This window comes from Schistocerca serialis, chromosome 4, assembly GCF_023864345.2.
Source record: "Schistocerca serialis cubense isolate TAMUIC-IGC-003099 chromosome 4, iqSchSeri2.2, whole genome shotgun sequence".
Classification (NCBI taxonomy): Eukaryota; Metazoa; Arthropoda; class Insecta; order Orthoptera; family Acrididae; genus Schistocerca; species Schistocerca serialis.
In genome coordinates this window covers 347,544,794-347,562,458 of record NC_064641.1, presented here as the reverse complement: position 1 = coordinate 347,562,458, position 17,665 = coordinate 347,544,794, and the positions used below count along the sequence as shown (strand labels likewise).

Here is a 17,665-nt window from a genome sequence, read left to right as displayed (position 1 = left end):
TGGACAGATAAAGGAAAGAGAAAGACACGGAAAGAGACATAGGGAGAAGAAGAGAAGCAGACAGGTAGGAGAAGAAGATAAACAGGCGGAGGGGGGAGAGGGTAATACACAGAGAAAAAGAAGAGGAGTAGATGGACAAGATAGGAGAGGGAGAAATGGTCAAAGAATGGAAAGAGGAAGAGGTAAAGAGGGAGAGGGGGGAGGGGGAGGAGCGAAAGAGAGATGGAGTAACAGAATTTTGAAATAAGTATATACCTGGGCAATGGTAGGTACTCAGCTCGTGATAGAATAAAAATATTTTTCGTTATTGACTTATAGAACGCACATGATTTTGAAACAACGTCGTTATTTGAGAAAATAGTGCGCTTCGAAATCCGTTTCGGTGTAGTGGTGAATCACGGTTTTAAACCTAAACTTCAATAACAGGAAAGTTCCTTGTGGTATATCTCTCCCAATAGTAAAGCGTTACAGGGCAGCTACGAGGGGTCAAGGGATTCGATAAGCGGCAGAGTGGCTGCGTAACCGTGACCCCGCAGCCTATCCTCGGGGTAAAAGCAGTGGCGCGCGTACAAAGCGTGAGTCAGTCAGTGCAGGCATGCCGGCCGCGGCGTCGTTGCTGTGCTTGCTGGCGATCTCGGCCGCGTCGCTGCTGCTGGCCCTCTTGCAGGGCGGCGAGCGCGTCCAGCTAGTGGTGCCGACGCGTCAGGGCCTCGTGAGGGGTTCCACCGAGACGACGAGGGGCGGCAGGCAGTACCTGGCCTTCTACAATCTGCCGTTCGCCAAGCCGCCCGTGGGGAAACTCCGCTTCAGGGTTAGTGAACCGCAACGTCTTATCCCTTCTGCCAATACCTTTGTAAGAAAGAACGACGCAGGCTCTGCGAATGGGGCGGAAGTCGGTGGATGTGATGTACATATACTAACAAACAAATGATTACACTTCAGAAAAAAATGGGTAGTTCATTGAAGTGAAAGGGTCTCACGGATCGAGGAAGTCAACAATGCGTTGGTCCACCTGTGACCCTGATGCAAGCAGTTATTCGGCTTGACACTGATTGATATCTTCCTAGGGATAACGTGCCAAATCCTGTCCAACCGGCGCGTTATATCGTCAAAATCCCTGGTTGGTTGTTGGGCTTTGCCCATAACAGTACAGATGTCTACAGTGTAGGAGAGATCCGTCGTCCTCGCTTGACAAGGTAGGGTTTGGCAAGGGCGAAAACAAGCCGCAGTAATTCTCACAGTACGCGGTCGGGCATTATCTTCCTGAAATCTGAGCATATAATGGCTTGCCGTCAAGAGCAACAAAACGGTGCTTAGAATATTGTCAACGTACCACCGTCCTGTAAGGTTCCCACGGATGACAAACTGAAGGATACCGGTACTAGATGGAATGGCACCCTAGACTACCATTCCTGGTTGTTGGGCTGTACGGCAGGTGACAGTCATCCTGGTATCCCACACTGTCTGGGAAATCACCGGACAAGTCTTCGAAGTGCAACCTCATTGACTGCAGTAGAATTGTCTTAAGTAGGAGTTCCGCTTCGAACTTAGTCCGAATTACCATAAAAGACCTACCTGGAGACGGCCTGGACAGTGGTGGGACACCAAACTGACTGTCCCGCTCCATACGGCCCAAGGAAAGAGTGATTATTTGGGTTGCCATTTCTTTCATAGCAAGAGCCCTTTGGATGTCATCTGCTGCACCCTTACAGTAGAGCGGTACGTGACGATATTGTATTCCTAGTTTTGTTATCCTTCATTGCAAGCCATCCTCTGCTTACGTTTCAATAAGATAAGGCCCGCCCTCGCACGGCTAGAGTTTCTACTGCTTGTCTTCGTGCTTGCCAAAACCGTGCCTTGTCCAGCGAGGTCGCAGTTGAGAACGTTTGGGGCATTATGAGCAGGGATCGGGATTTTGAGTACCTAACATGCCAACTGGATAGAATTTGAACGGTATCGCTCAGGAGGACATCCAGCAACAAGCCGAGTAGCTGCTTACATTAGGGCCAGAGATGAAGCAGTGCATTATTCAAAATTCAAATGGCTCTGAGCACTATGGGACTTAACATCTATGGTCATCAGTCCCCTAGAACTTAGAACTACTTAAACCTAACTAACCTAAGGACAGCACAAAAGACCCAGTCATCACGAGGCAGAGAAAAGCGTTATTCACTTGCTCAGTTTGTGAAGCTGTTTCTCTTGAATAAACCATCCAATTTTTCTGAAATTTTAATTATGTTTTTGTGTTTGCATGTTCAGCGCGTCTACCGATTTCCGCACCATTCGTATAATTTCCTCGTAGTGTGTAGCTTCCTTTATCGTAGAGTGTGCTAACTTGGAACGATTTGTTCACAATGTGAAAAAATTGCCTCACTGCGATGTTGAGATATACCAGCAGTAAATATCAGTGTTTTCCCCAGGGAATACAGGACTTGCGACCTCCGTTACACACATAAATTAGACACACTGAGAGCGGGACTTGACTTCAAGATTGGAATTTAAATACTGTCTTTGGCTCGAAAGTAGACTAACTACCCAGCGGCCATAAGACTTCCTAGCAGTGGTTGTTAATGGCAGCATAAAATGAGTGTAAGCAGATGGTCGCAGTTTGACTCATAAAAGAAAACGACACTGAATCTTATAATTGTAGATCAAAAAGTTTATTTCTCTGAAAAAAAAATAGAGCATTTTGCGGCGTAAAACTGTTTAGCTATAAACGAAAGCTGGCAGGTAACGCACAGAGTGTGTCAGTATCTCATTACATGGAGAATTAAGTTCATTTCCTACGCCTATTATTCCCTTCGTAACGATAGCTGATCAAAGCTTCATTCACAACATAAAGTATAAGGAGTGATCAATAAGTTTCCGTTAGAAGGCCGTACAGTCCAGAATCGGTATGCCGATCAGGCAGAATGGCCGTGAGCGTTGAGGCAGTCGTCCCAACGACGCACCACGTTGAAGATACCCGTTTGGTAAAATACTGTGTTCTTCTGCGTGAAGAACTCCTTAACTGCCTCCTGCACATCCTGTCCTGCACGCACGTCCGGAAGACACGAATGCCACACTAATCCCTTACGTATGTGTCGGCGATTGTATTCGAGTATTGGACTCGTGCTATGTTGCATGTGCGTGTGCACATCACAGTATGGCCCTCAAAAGGAAATTTTTTGGCTTCCCCTTACAGTTCACAAAAACACGCGACTGTCATAATCATCTGCCTCGCAAACTTGCGACTGCGTGGCTGTAAACCGTCCACATAGTTGTGAAACCCAGTTTGTGCGTGTAGAAAAATCGGTGTCGCAACAAACTGTGAGGCTGTTCCGCCTTTAAGCAACAGTACTGGATTAAATATGTACAACTGACTGAATTAACGATTTAGAAATTGTCGGCCTAGTAGTGAGATTTAACACTTTCGGTGTATTTTTCCATCGTAGTGTACTATTTTATTTTCGGTCGATATACGCGTCTGTAAGCGTTGTATGGAACCAGGCATAGCATGATTTGTAGTGAACATTATCTTCTACAAGTCTAAATTCCAGTGCCATCTGTTTATCAACTTTTGAACTTTGAAGGCATGTACAAAGTGTCGGCTGTGAAATATTGTGGCTGCGATTACTTAGCCTTTATAATTGTATAATTTGTTTCCCAAATAATCAATAGTTCTGGCACTTTTTCCTGTTGATGAAGGTTTCCATAATTTCAAAACCAGTTGCAATCGTAAGTTAGCGGAATTACAGTTGCCAAGGCAACTTCAAAAATTCGTGAACGATAATGAACAAAGTGTCCTTAGCGATCCTTATCTTTGGTTTCCTGCAACAATCCTCGTTTTACATGTATGCTGGTTCTAAGTGCTTGGTCTTGTCTTCTCTTGTCTTGTTGTTAATTAGTTGGAATAATTCCAATAATAATGAGGAGTTAAAAAAAGCCCACTGTGTAAGAGATTGTAGAAATTCAGGAAAACAGTGACAGTCGATATCTGCTACTGAAGAACTTGAAGGTGATATTTTTTTCTTCAGTGACCGACAGCAATAATAAACTTTCGCAGACAATAGAGGATGTAGAGGAGGAAGATGTAGCCGAAGCTAATCATGTTGTTGAGTCTGCTTCTGATATACTATCTAACAAGCACATTTTCGAAAAACATGTTTCTGACTCAAGTCTTGGATAGAGTGCCTCTGTAGAGCAAATGTACTGCAGATAGTAGATTATGGCACGAAAACGGACTATAAACTAGAGAGGCAGACCATCGGGTGAAGCTAGCGCAGTACATGTGACAGCAAAGGGCAGAAATGGACTGAAACCGATAGAGGATATCAGATGTGATTCTGTGGACCATTTACGATATTTTGGTCAGCAGGAATCGGTATCTAATTGTAAAAACTCAGGCTGCAAAGCTGAAACTCATATGCAACGTAACAAACGCAAGCTCCATGTTTGAACAGGTGGAGGGCACAACTGCTTTCTACAATTCTACACAAAATAAATATTACTTGAAAATCATCCCACTTTTTAAAGGTGTCTCTAATAAATTTTCATAACTGTTTTACGAGCGTGTTATTTAAGTGTTCCATTACTTTAAAAACAAACGTCACAATAATTTTAGAGATGCAAAGTAAAGAAAAATTTCTGAAAAGTATGAAAAATTATACCGCTACGTCACAGTGTCCACCGCAGTGGACAGCCCATAACTTGGATATTACGATTTTGGTTTCTGCTACATGAAAACGTTTCTAAAAAAATTTTTCTTGAATACAAAATTACGAAATTTTCATCCCAGAAAATGAACAGAACGACAGAAAGGGATAATTTGGGGCGTTCACAATTATTTTATGCAAAAATACTGATCTCGATTTTGAATTTATTCCAAAATTTTTATGCGTAAAATGTGAAAAAGAAATACCTTGAAATTGTTTGATTCACATTTCAACCCTCAATAAAGAACGAAGATAAATAATTAACGCCTGACTAAGTTAATTAATTTGGGATGGGGTATGCTAAACATTGTCTTCCTTTCCTAAAAAAAATTATCGTAGTTTGTTTAAGCATCGATAACAGTGATTGTATGGATTGAATGAGAAGCTGAAGTTATCCATACAGCTGTGACTGTACTGTCGAACATGGAAAGACCAAACCGTAAACGTTGTTCAGTCCCGAAGCTCCCATTGATCCAACGTGCTGGTGCTGCAGGCTACTCTTGTCATACTAGTCTATGTAATGCGAGCAGACCGCTGGTGCGTGATCGGTTGCCATCAAAAGCGCACCGAGCAGTGCGCTGCTGTGAACTCGAACATAGGACAATGCCAGCCACCACTGCTGTGGAGAGCTGCCTTCCAAATCTGCCACTTCGGACCTGCAAAGTAAGTTCCAAAGTTGAGTTATCAAGAGCCGGAAGCCGAGAGTCGATCACAAGTGACCAAGAGCTAACCGACAAGTCCCTCATTTCTAGAAGCTAGAAAATGCCTCTCTGCATGTTTTTCCTAGAGAATGTCGCCACCAAACCTTAAAAAGCTACGTTTTCTGTGCCAGTGGCGTCCTGTTTGCCCTTTCTAAAATGCACCAAATCAGGATTCCTAAAAATTGTAGGTTCCACGTGGCCGACATACTGTCACCAAGTAATGAAGTTATTTTTTTTCTGTTCCCTCGCATAGAGAAAATCATACGAACTGGTAGAATATATCACTGATGTTATTAGACATATTTCATATCCTGTCATATTAACTGACAAGTATGTCATTACTATAAAAGGGCGTAAGTAGACTTTTATTATTGCTACTATATGTATTACCATTTTTTAGAAATCTATATACTCATAGTTGTTTGCTCCTCTGTATCAGATGCCACTGAGCATGGGTTACAAACCCGAAAACCAGTTTTAGCAAATAAAATAATTATAGTGCAGCTGATGGTGTGTAGAATATGTCCTTCAACAAATTTCTGTAAGCTGCAGAGCACGAAGCATAACATCGTCTCCAAACCCTCCAAAAAGTACTCGACAAATTTACTTCAAATTTTTATACATTTTTTAACAAACGTTTGGACTCATTGAATTGTACAGAATCTGAATTTGAAATGAGAATAAACGAGATTAAATGTCAGAGAGGGTGGGGAAGAGAAGATGGGCGAAGAGAGGGGAGGAAGTGATCGATAGACAGAGGGGGAAGGAGGAGCATATGGAGAAAGAGAGGTGGAGGAGGAGGCGGAAAGAGGCAGGGGGAGAAGGAGATTCTGGCCTATATCCATTCTCCACGCATAATTCAAACACGTGCTTCCTATTTTCTTTCTTTTCCTCCTAACCAGACAGCCACGCCGACGCTGGCAGGGAACAGGTAAGCTTCAATAAAGCATCTCGTCCTTTCTCAAATATGATATTTTCTGTCCAGAGCACAGATAATGTAGCGGTAATAGTTGTTTTGTGCTAATCTGGTATACAATCACTGCTATAAAGTTATCACTTTCATTAATGTATTTGCCTAACTTAGTTACGTACGTCTGAAAAATTTTTCCGCCGTTGTACTGCGCGCACTTCTTTATTTTATATTACTGTCATGATTTCGGCCTTCAGTGGTTATCACATACAACAGAGTTGCGTATAATTAGACTTTGTTAATGGAAGTCATCGTCAGGAACTATTAACCTGGGTGTATTGGCTTGTAGATAAGTACAAAATCGCAAAATTTGTGGCGGACAGATAGCAAACATTTTTTCCAATCATAGAACAATTGAGCCACAGAATGAACATCATGTGCAGTGAACACGGTCTGAAAATATACTATATCCCGTTCACTGCACGTAAAATGACTGTACTGATGTTTTCCGTGGCTCAACTGTTCTATGGTTGAAAAACATGTTTGTCATCTGTCTGCCATACATTTTGTGATTTTGTGCTTATTTACAGGCTGCGACACACAGTTCAGTAGATACTGACGACGACATAACTTGACAAAGTCTAATTATACTCGACATTGTTGTACTTAAGGCCGAAATATCGATGGCACTATAAAATATATACGTTTGTACATTCGAATGGTGGAAATACCTTTCAAACACTATAAACATGACAATGGCCCAAAAATATGGGAATATTGGTTATGTATATTTCGTCCTATTGCCGATACGACCAACATTTTATGTATTGTTGCACCAAATACATGCTACGTGGTTTATATTGCTAAAATAATGTTACTTCCTCAGGATAAATTTCTATGGTTGGCATCAGCCAAGAAACATTCATTAAATATGTGATTCTTCAGTTACTCACGCCGTATTTCTTTCTCGAACAGTCCACGGGTGTACTGCCGGTCCATAGTGTCCAACGGGCACAATATTTCGGCGATCAGACATGTCGCCATCGTCAGCTGCGCTGATGGTTACATGTCTGATCGCCGAAATACTGTGCCCGTTGGACACTACGGACCGACTCATTAAATAGTACATAATTTGGGACGTTAAACCTGCCACTAAGTTAATTTATTTTGTGACAGGAATACCTAGAAACTACCTGTCACTCCATAGTCCCAATATTTACATTTCGATATTATCAAACGGCTAACACTGTTTAACTGCTCAAATACTCCGTACATTTGGAGAAACTACTGCAGAAATGTGACGTACTTTAATATGCGCTCAAGGTGTTTCTTATGTAATTCCTCAGTTCGTTTCGTTGTGTTACAGAGCCCTCAACCTCCTGACTCCTGGCTGAACATCCGCGATGCCACCGTCCCGGGCCCAGTATGCCCGCAGAATAAACAGCTGGGGCCCGACGAGAGTGAGGACTGCCTATACCTAAATGTCTTCACGCCAGAGGTATGCTCGTACTTTATTGTTTAGTTTATCCTGTGTAGGGTTGCAACGACATTTAGACGTTGTACCTATCTATTGACGATAATATTGTAGTCTGAGTTATTAGCTTCGTGAAAGGTTCGTATCGTGTCTCTTATAAAAATTTATCAACAATGGGACGCATACGATGCCGCCACGAGATGAGATATCAGCAACATTCGGAAGAGGTGTAACGTCCTCAGTAACCCACAGAACTACTTCTGTTATCGTTTACTTTCAAGTCATATTAGGGAAAGTGCTCTCAAGACATACGAATTTGATGATTCAGAATACAATATTAATTAATGTTAGAGTTATAAAAGCTCCCATACTTCGAATTTACGTGATGTTAGAAATGGTACTGTAATGTAATAAAATAAAATATGAGCCGTAACTTATACAGAAAAGAAACACACATTAATGCAATGGCTCAGCATAAAAGAGAAATAACTAATGTAGGAATATTATTAACAGTGTAATACGTTGTTTAATTTAGCCCAATGTGTATAAGCACTCAGTAAACTAGCTCAGTTGTCAGGGTAGTTACGTAATCGTCGATAGATCGTGGCTTCGTCTCGATTTCCCAATATAAGATAACAAGAGTAGCAGCTACAAATGAAATCCTGTAATGGAACTGGAATCTTTTGACCAGACCTTTTCTACCTGGGATGTTATCTCGTGATATAAAGAAAATCTGTAAATAAAATTGTTAAATTATTAGTAGCTGCCTCCAGTCTCGTGGGATCTGAAATAAAGTTAATTGTCCCAACCGACGGCACGTCTCGAAGATGAGCTGAAAGAAAATGTTAAAGATTTTTCTAAGATGGCGCCTAACGACGAAAATTCTTTTTTAAGGCCCATATCTACTTAAGGCAATAAAGGTATCAGATTTACAATAGATTGACCACATACACAAATTCTTTTGACAAAATAACCATTATATTTTTCGGGTTTTAAGTACAACTTACATTATCAGCTGGTACAGCAAGATGAGCTTTACACAAGAACGTCCTCTTAGGTCCGAATCCAAGCAGATAAGATAAGCGAATGACAAAGGAAAGATATTCCATGCATAGAAGCGCAAGAGTCCATGGAATAACATGTCCATTGTAGTTCTATCTCTTCTTCTTTGGCGCACTTGTCGATTATTTATAAAATTTGTCATAATATTTAGTTTACTTTTTTTAAACCCAATTCCACCCAGGAGAAACAGTACAGTACGAGGGAATCACTCAGCAGAAGAGTATGCTGTTGTGTGGAAGTGGTTTGCAATCAACTTAATTATCCAACCTGTAGAATTACCCACAAAACTGGCTTATAAACAAGAAAGATATCTGGTGTGGATAAACGAAATAAAAATAAAATACTCCTAAAGTCTTATACAAGGGACGGACAAAAATATCGAAACACCAAAACCACAAGATATTACCATGCCTAGTACGGGATAGGCCAACTGTTCGTATTGAGATCAGCTTCCAGTCTTCACGTAATGGATAAATGGAGGTGTCGTATGGTTTTCATGGGAATCTCATAACATTCGTCGACCAAAATAGCGGCAAGTTCAGGTAACGATGTAGGAAGTGAATAGCAATGATGCACTCTTCTATCCAATGCAGACCGCAATAGTTCAATACTACTGAGACCTGATAATTTTAGTGACCAGGGGACATGTGACAGTTCATCCTAGCGCTTATAAAACAAGTCATGGACTATGCGAGTTGTGTGAACAGCGGTCGTGTAGTCTTGAACCGAAGCGTTACCATTGGTGCACAAATATTCTACCATAGGATCGATTTGATCAGCTAGAACGGTCACTTAATGCTCGGCAGTAATGTGAAATTGCTTTCTAACCACGAGGCCTATTGAATACCACGCTATGGCTGCTCAAATCATCACCGAACCCCGCTGTATTTACTCTTGGGACGAAAAGTCTGCCAGAAATTGGAAACAGTTTGAAACTAGACTCATCCGATCAAATGATATTCTTCCATTGCTCCATATTTCGCGTTTTATGGCTTCGACAACCCGTTTTCCTTTTATGGGCATCTGCATCACTGGGGTGTGGTTTTGGAAATCCAGGTCCCCCTGTAATTCCTACCTTATGGAGCTCCCTTTTTTGGTATTGGTAGGGTTCACGAATGCGACATTCACTTCTGGAGTGACTTTTACAGCTATCTCTTATTTTCTGTCACAGTCCTGTCCAATGACCATCCTTTACTATCACATAGTTTCTTCCGCGTTAGGACTTAAGGGATTATTTTTATCCCCTTTCCCTGAATGCGGTAACAATCTTCGATGCGCTACCACTTGAAACACGAAACACTTCTGCTACTTTGGTTACAGCACCACCCACAAACGACCACTAACACTTTGCCCACATTCGAATTCAGTTAGTTCCGATACAATGCCACACAGAACACTGTTATGACCACGAATGACACTTGCACATGTGTCATTCATGATCAAATACAACAGAGTAGGGAAAAGTTGGGAAAGAGTACGCACTTAGCATTTAACCGCTCAGACCCAGTAGATAAGTTTAAAACAAACTTTTCTTATAATAAATTATTGCTGGCTTAATTGGGAACAACGTATAACGGTTGCAGCTGCCTAGCTTTTAACATAAACCTCAGATGTCTACATATGTAAGACATTTCTCGTTCGTACTCTTAGCCGCATAGTCTTGTGATGGTGCACGACATGTGTTGTGGCGTAACAAGACAGCTACGCCACACTGAAGTAGCCAAAAGGCACGCGTAATCTTAAGTCGGCTAGATAGAGGTCTGAAACAGGATACTTATTAATGTTATAAAGAAAAGTATGTAGCTACTAGAACACTTAACTTTTATATCTTCATTGGTTTACAACGTTCTTGGTGATACAAGTGAGACTCTATCTTGAGGTACATGCAATGTTACAAATGGCGCCTTGCTAGGTCGTAGCCATGGACTTAGCTGAAGGCTATTCTAACTGTCTGCTCGGCTAATGAGCGATGCTTGGTCCGTGTAGTCGCTAGCAATGTCGTCCGTACAACTGGGGTCGAGTGCTCGTCCGTATCTCGAGACCTGCCTTGTGGTGGCGCTCGGTCTGCGATCACACAGTGGCGACGTGCGGGTCCGACATGTACTAAATGGACCGCGGCCGATTTAAGCTACCACCTAGCAAGTGTGGTGCCTGGCGGTGACGCCACAACATGTATTCAAAAAGTATGCACTAAAATAAATCACAAGAAAATTCAACATGTCCTTCATAACCTGTGCTTTCTTCGTAGCACTATTGGGAGCAATTATCACATTAATCCAGCGTTCAGTGGTAGGCTGCTTGTAGACTTCACCACATCCTGGACAGTTTAAAACATGGGAGCGCTCCTTGGATTTGGATCTGGTTGTTCCTGAAGATGATCGCACGGATAAGTCCAGATTAGCCATAGAGATTCTGCGTTGTTGATACTGGTATTTTGTCTCTTCTTGGTTTTGCCTGATTTAGGTTGTTTGTTTAAGAATGCATTTTGTCGGATTTTCTTCTTTGTTATGTGTCGATCATATTTTGGCAGTGGATAAATACTCGACAGGCCTACGGCTGTTCGTATATCAGCTCTCTGAACTTAGTTTGTGTTACGCTCTTGGTTTTTTCCTGCTGACTGCACAGACAAATCATGTGTCACTGAGAAGCAGCTTTTGTCCGTGGCCTCTTGTTATACTGCTCTGCCTTCTTGAGTAGTTGGAAATTCAACTCTCTCAGTTATTTCTGATGGAGCAAAATCTTCTGATGCGAAGACATCCGGATTAAACCTGAACATTCCGTTTCACAAGGAGGATTTCTCAGCTGTTTAGATTGCGGATACTCTAGAACATGAAGCTCGAGCAAAGCACTCACATATGTCTGCCCAATGGGCCTTCCTGGATTAGTAACCGTTAGAACCGAAGACGGAGGAGCGGGGAAGGGGGGAAGAGTTAGAGCACGCGCGTAATCTTTCCAGTTGTCTTACAGTGTACCCTTAACCGATTGGCCACACAGTTCAAGAAAATATCACAAATGGCAGTTTCTGCTTGGTTCCGCAGTTTTGCTGTGGTTTGTTGCTTAAAGAACGGTGATTCATTTGGCAAGTAGTTTAATTTCCTAGCGGACACCTAGACAGCGCTTACTGTTTGGATGTACAAGTAAAAGATTACTTAATCTAAAACAAAAGCTTATATTTAGCTGCTACAACCCGTAAACCTGGCGGAGCTCTTCAAGATTACACGTGATGGCGTCAATATAGAACCAACAACTAAATGCAGTTTTCCGGTTTCGGTCAGCGTTGCCAATGAAGAGAAGATGCCACTGCGAACTCTAACCTGACGTGTACTCTTACTCTACCTTACCCTAACCTGCAGGCTTGGCCAGCAGCTGCACTTTTGTTCAAGTACACATTTCTCGCGTTGTTACCATATTTGCGCCCGGTACCTGTAAACAGGGCATGTGTCCAGTAACACGGAACGATAATAAAATAGTAGTAACGTAGGTTCAAAGGCCTATGCGCAAGATGTACTATAAAGAAACAATAGTAGAATAAAAATATAGTGTGCACCAAGGATAAATTTCAGGGAAAGAACTGTTTAAAAGAAACTAATGGAAGTAGCGTGTTTAGTAACCTCAGTGGGACTATACCACAAATGTACTACATTAAGTGTATTAAGGTCCATAACGTACAACATGGAATGGCAGATAGCACATTCAGAAAATTCAGTTCAACTTCAGTAGCACAGAGCATCGTTCCTCTTAGGGAATCGAGTAAACTGCACACAGTAGAAAGCGCAGGTACTGCCTGTCCCTCGAACAAGAGCAGTGTTAGGAATCAGATGGAACGGCACGCTCTCTACGGCACTGCTCGGTGCAGTCGGCGCCTTTATCTCTGATGTTGTTCTCCCAGGTGGACGGCCACTGTGCTGCCCCTTCTCTGGCTCGTTCACCGGCTAAGCCACGAGGAGCTAAGCGTTCTCCCCTTGCCGCCGCCTAGAAAAGACCCTCTCGTTACACTGTTCCCGGCCAGAGGCAGAAGGTCGCTCCGTGTCTGCATACTTCCTGGCAGATTAAAACTGTGTGCCGGACCGGGACTCGAACCCGAGTTCGACTATCAGTCCGGCACACAGTTTTAATCTGTCAGGAAGTTTCATATCAGCGCACAATCCGCTGCAGAGTGAAAATCTCATTCTGGAGGCATACAGCAATCAGCCATTATTTATACAGGTCGATTTATTCCAGGACGCGGAAATGCCAAGGGGCGGAGAAGTGTGCGGTCCGTCACTGGAGGCCAGGCACTGGCGCGGGGACCGAGCTTGTTCGGTATCGACGGGGCTGCAGCAAGGTGTTCCGTGTTCAGAACGGAGGAAGGGCATCCACTGATCCGCGTGAGGCCACCGCGGAGGTGAAAGCGAACAGCTACGGAAGGAAGCTCGACAGTGGCGCCTGGAGTGGGGGCGGTTAGCGTGGAGGCAGCAGCACAATGGCGTTGCCGACCGTCGACACCGAGTGTCGCCTGCCGTTAATGTGCGGCGTAGTTTTGCTGGAGCAGCAGACGGCGTTCGCCTCCATGTGTTTAGAGCAGTGGTCGTTAAACTGCAGCCGGCGGGCCGCATGCACCCCGAATCATGTGTTCGCGCTGCCCAAGGGTCTCAGCCGTATTTTATAAAATTTGCTTCTCGCAACTGACCGCAAAAACTTCAACTAACGTTAACAGCTTCTTAACACTTTGCCGTCCGCACGTCTCGTACAAATTTATTCGCCTGGCGCCGGCAGCGCTAGTTCGATTTACTTGGCTTGTCGCCGGCCGCTTGTCACCTTTCCGTTGATGACAGGCCTCAAACACATTGACTTTTGCGCATTTTTATGTTCCTGAAATCCTCTATTTTGCCGTATCGTTCCACAAGCTCGTATTTTCTTTTCAAGTAACTTGTCTGCAAGTTCTACACTGCTATTATAATGATCCATGCAGAGGTGATGCCACTTTCCATCACAAGGTGTCAATAGTTCCATCACTGTTTTCGCTGGAGGCTGTCCAGCGCCGGAATATTTCTGAATGAGGAAAGTATCCCGTACTCGAACCACACATCATCCGAATGAATCTGTAGAATTTCGTAATTTCGACGAATTGTAAACTTTAAAATTTAACCGTCCACGCCACAGTACCATTCCTTCATCAGTTGAGATATTTTGACTTAGATTAAACCCTTTCTTTAAACCTTTTGGAAAAATAATCACTTACGAATTGCACTTTGAGAAGCTGGTCGATATTATCCGGTTTATTGTTGCTGTAGGAAAAATGTAAAAATGATAATATTTGTCTGAATCTGTTTCGGGACATCGTTTTGCGAAATATCGGTGTGTCTATCAACGGATTCGTTGACTAAAACCATCGATCCATGCTTTTCTTATAATTCCCATAGGGTTAAAAAGCCCAAACCATTTTCTACGTTCGGGTCCCGTAACGTCGGAAATTTGGCATTTTTTAAATCCACTTTCCTTCTATCGCAATTTTGGCTGTAGTACTTGCTGGCTTCGTTGCTAATATATTCAGTAAGATCGCTCCCAATATATAATTCTACGATATCCTCGACGCTCTGTGTATCTTTAGGAAATATATTTTGACCCGGGGATCCTTCAAATTTATTATTGGTCCTCGGTAAATCAAAGTATGACCACTGTGCACTCTCTTCGTTGTCTGATTCAGCCGAATCAGTTGGCAACCATAGCGTTCGCCGAATTCTTCTTCGCAGTATTTCACTATCTTCCTACGTTTCTGCTTCACTTTCATTTTTTTTTTTTTATATTCAGTGTCTTCTTCCCAGTCGGCCAAATCGTCCGAAACGTCACACAAGACTTCCGCGCATTCATTGTAAATAATCCTACTGTCTTTCGTCCGCAATGATGAAAGGGCAGACTCTGCAAGAGCGGCGCTCTGCATCGCGGTGTAGCTTGCTCGCCAGGTTTCGAGAGGGTGCGTTTCTGGATAAGGTATCGAATATATTGCTTCCCCCTACTTATACCTCCCGAGGAGATCACGAATGTAAAATTAGAGAGATTAGAGCGCGCACTGAGGCTTTCAGACAGTCGTTCTTCCCGCGAACCATACGCGACTGGAACAGGAAAGGGAGGTAATGACAGTGGCACGTAAAGTGCCCTCCGCCACACACCGTTGGGTGGCTTGCGGAGTATCAATGTAGATGTAGATGTAGATGTACTTATAAAAGCAAAAAACTTGTTGTCGTGTGTAACTTCTGTTACCTAAACAAAATACCAACAGAATGCAGAAGATACTAAAGTGCTGTCGCCGGCCACTGCGCAATACTATGCTCTCGACACCACCGTGGTATCGCCGGCCACTGAACGATACTATGCACACGAACCCACTGTGGTGTCGCCGGTCGTTGACCGCTATTTCACGCACGACACCACTGTGGTGTCGCCGGACGGCATAGTGTTAACAGCGTATTTTTCTTGCTCGGTAATAAATAAATATGCTTACGGAGATACAAATATTTTAAAATGAGCTTACTATTAATCGACGTTGGTGAATTTGGTAGTGATTTAATTGAAGTTTGCCGCTTACCTCAGGGAAGAGTGGTGATTAGCGCGCCGGGTTCGGAGTTACTAGCAGTGAGAAGGGGCATAATACATTTCTTGTCTTCCAATGACCACAACTTCCGTGCATTCTCAACTAGTACCAGTCAACAGCTATAGCATATATGACAACGGAAGTAACGTGGATTCGTGAATACTCATTAGACACGATCATCTTAAAATGTGGCACATCATTACATGTTCGTAGCAAGTAGTATGAAAACAGATGACAGCTGTTGAAATAAAATGCAATGAGTAGAAGAAAAATGACATCCAAAATTGTTAGCAAACATTTAAGATCGTGTCCCGTATTACCGTTATTAATTAACATAACATACTAATTTATGTAGAGTTCCAATTAATTGTAAGATCGTTAGGGGAAAGTGTGGTAAAGGCGCCAGGGTGGGAAAAGTGGCTATTGTATACTTTTTATCCTGAACAGCGCTACTGCCTGTCAAGAAGTGGTCACACTAGTTCTAATATGCATCGCTAATGTTGTCACTGAGAATGACAGAAGAAACTTTCTCTGTCACTTTTTAGTAAAAACTTTTTTTGATTTTGAATCGTGTGATACAAAGTAAGTCATTTAGCCCCACATCAAAAAAGGTTTTTCATCACCTCGGTTCCGAGAGTTCCGGAAACTGTGTAGGAAATTGGAACAGAGATCAACATAAACATCTTTTCCGCCCTTTTTATTGCTCATGAAAACCACACATTGCATGTTGTACCACCATACAGCGAGACATTTAGAGGCGGTGGTCCAGACTGCTGTACACACCGGTACCTCTAACACCCAGTAACACGTCTTCTTGCATTGATGCATGCCTGTATTCGTCGTGGCATACTATCCACAAGTTCATCAAGCCACTGTTCGTCTAGATTATCCAACTCTTCAACGGCGATTTGGCGTTGATCACTCAGAGTGGTTGGTGGGTCACGTCGCCCATAAACAGCCCTTTTCAATCTGTCCCAGGCATGTTCGACAGAATTCATGTCTGGAGAACATGCTGGCGACTCTAGTCGATTTATTTATTTTATTTTGCGTTCGATATGCCAAATGTCTTACAGTACTATACACATTCAGCATGGGAAACTTAATTACCATGCAAATGTAACAAAACATTATTCATTTTAAATTTAGTTGTACATATTACAGCATTTATAAACCTACAGGGCGTACATGTTGTAATCTATCAAAAAAATTTACACTTAAGCAGAAACACTTAAATTACAAAGCCAAGAAATGACACAGTCTGTGAGTCTACGCAGATCCTCTAGTGAACCGCCCCGAAAACCACGAATTTCACACTCGATTATGTGCTGCATCGTCTGTATTTCGCCGCAGTCACAATGAGGATCGTCCACGTAGCCCCACTTGGCCGTCAGCTCGTTGCACCGTCCAACAGCAGTTCTCATTCTGTTTTGTGCCACCCAGGTTCTTCGAGGAATGTTGAGGCCAGGAACATGATCAGCCGGGTTCTTAAGGAGGTGTCCATTTTTAACATTTGCTTGTTGTCGTAGGTGTTTCCATTCTGCTATGGTGTCCCGATTGTTCGAGGGGTGGTTCCAGAAGAGATTTCTTGATTTTAATCGTGTCGGACCATGCAGATCAGCGAGTATTGGGAGTGTGATGTAAGCAACATTTTTTTGCATTTCTCTTTGGATTACGTGTTGTCTGCGGAGTGAGGGAGTTTCAGTGTTTGCCAGCACAGAGAGCCATGGTGTTGGGATAGGTCTCACTGTTCGAGTTATTGTTCGCAAGGTGTCATTTAGGCGAACATCTACATTACTGACGCGCGTACTGTTGGCCCATAAAGGTGCACAGTATTCTGGAACGCTGTAGAGAGCCAAGCAGGAAGTACGAAGTGTCGTAGCATTACTTCCCCAGGTAGAAGCTGCGAGTTTCTGGATGGTATTGACTCTGCCTCTGAGTTTTTGGCTGACATCCTCGCTTATGTTCTTTGAATGTTAGGCTGCGGTCCAGTTTAACACCCAGGTATTTTTGGTGTTCTGTCATGTCTTATATTCTGGCCTGCTATATTCAAGGGCAGCTTCCTGTCTGCTTGCTTGTTTTTCAGATGCATCACTGTGCTTAGTGTTTTTAATGCAGTATGGTTCAGTTGCCAGGCCCTGTAGTAATTATGAAGCTGCACCAAGTCAGAATTTAGGCCTGATTCCAATTGTTCGAATGACTCTCTATGCAAAGTAGTAGCCAGATCATCGGCATATGCGAACTTCCGTGATTTTA

At 42.9% G+C, this 17,665-nt stretch overlaps 1 protein-coding gene across 2 annotated transcripts in view; it reads left to right on the top strand.

Moving 5' to 3' along the window:
• Positions 1 to 565: 565 nt before the first annotated feature.
• The window catches only part of LOC126474110 (esterase FE4-like), a 111,996-nt gene continuing 94,896 nt past the window's right edge, over positions 566 to 17,665 (top strand). For both annotated transcript variants that reach the window (XM_050101536.1, XM_050101535.1), the window contains exons 1-2: positions 566 to 811; positions 7,672 to 7,803. In XM_050101536.1, coding sequence (XP_049957493.1) covers positions 596 to 811; positions 7,672 to 7,803 — 348 coding nt within the window. In that variant the 5' untranslated portion in view covers positions 566 to 595. The remainder of the gene's footprint in view (positions 812 to 7,671; positions 7,804 to 17,665) is intronic.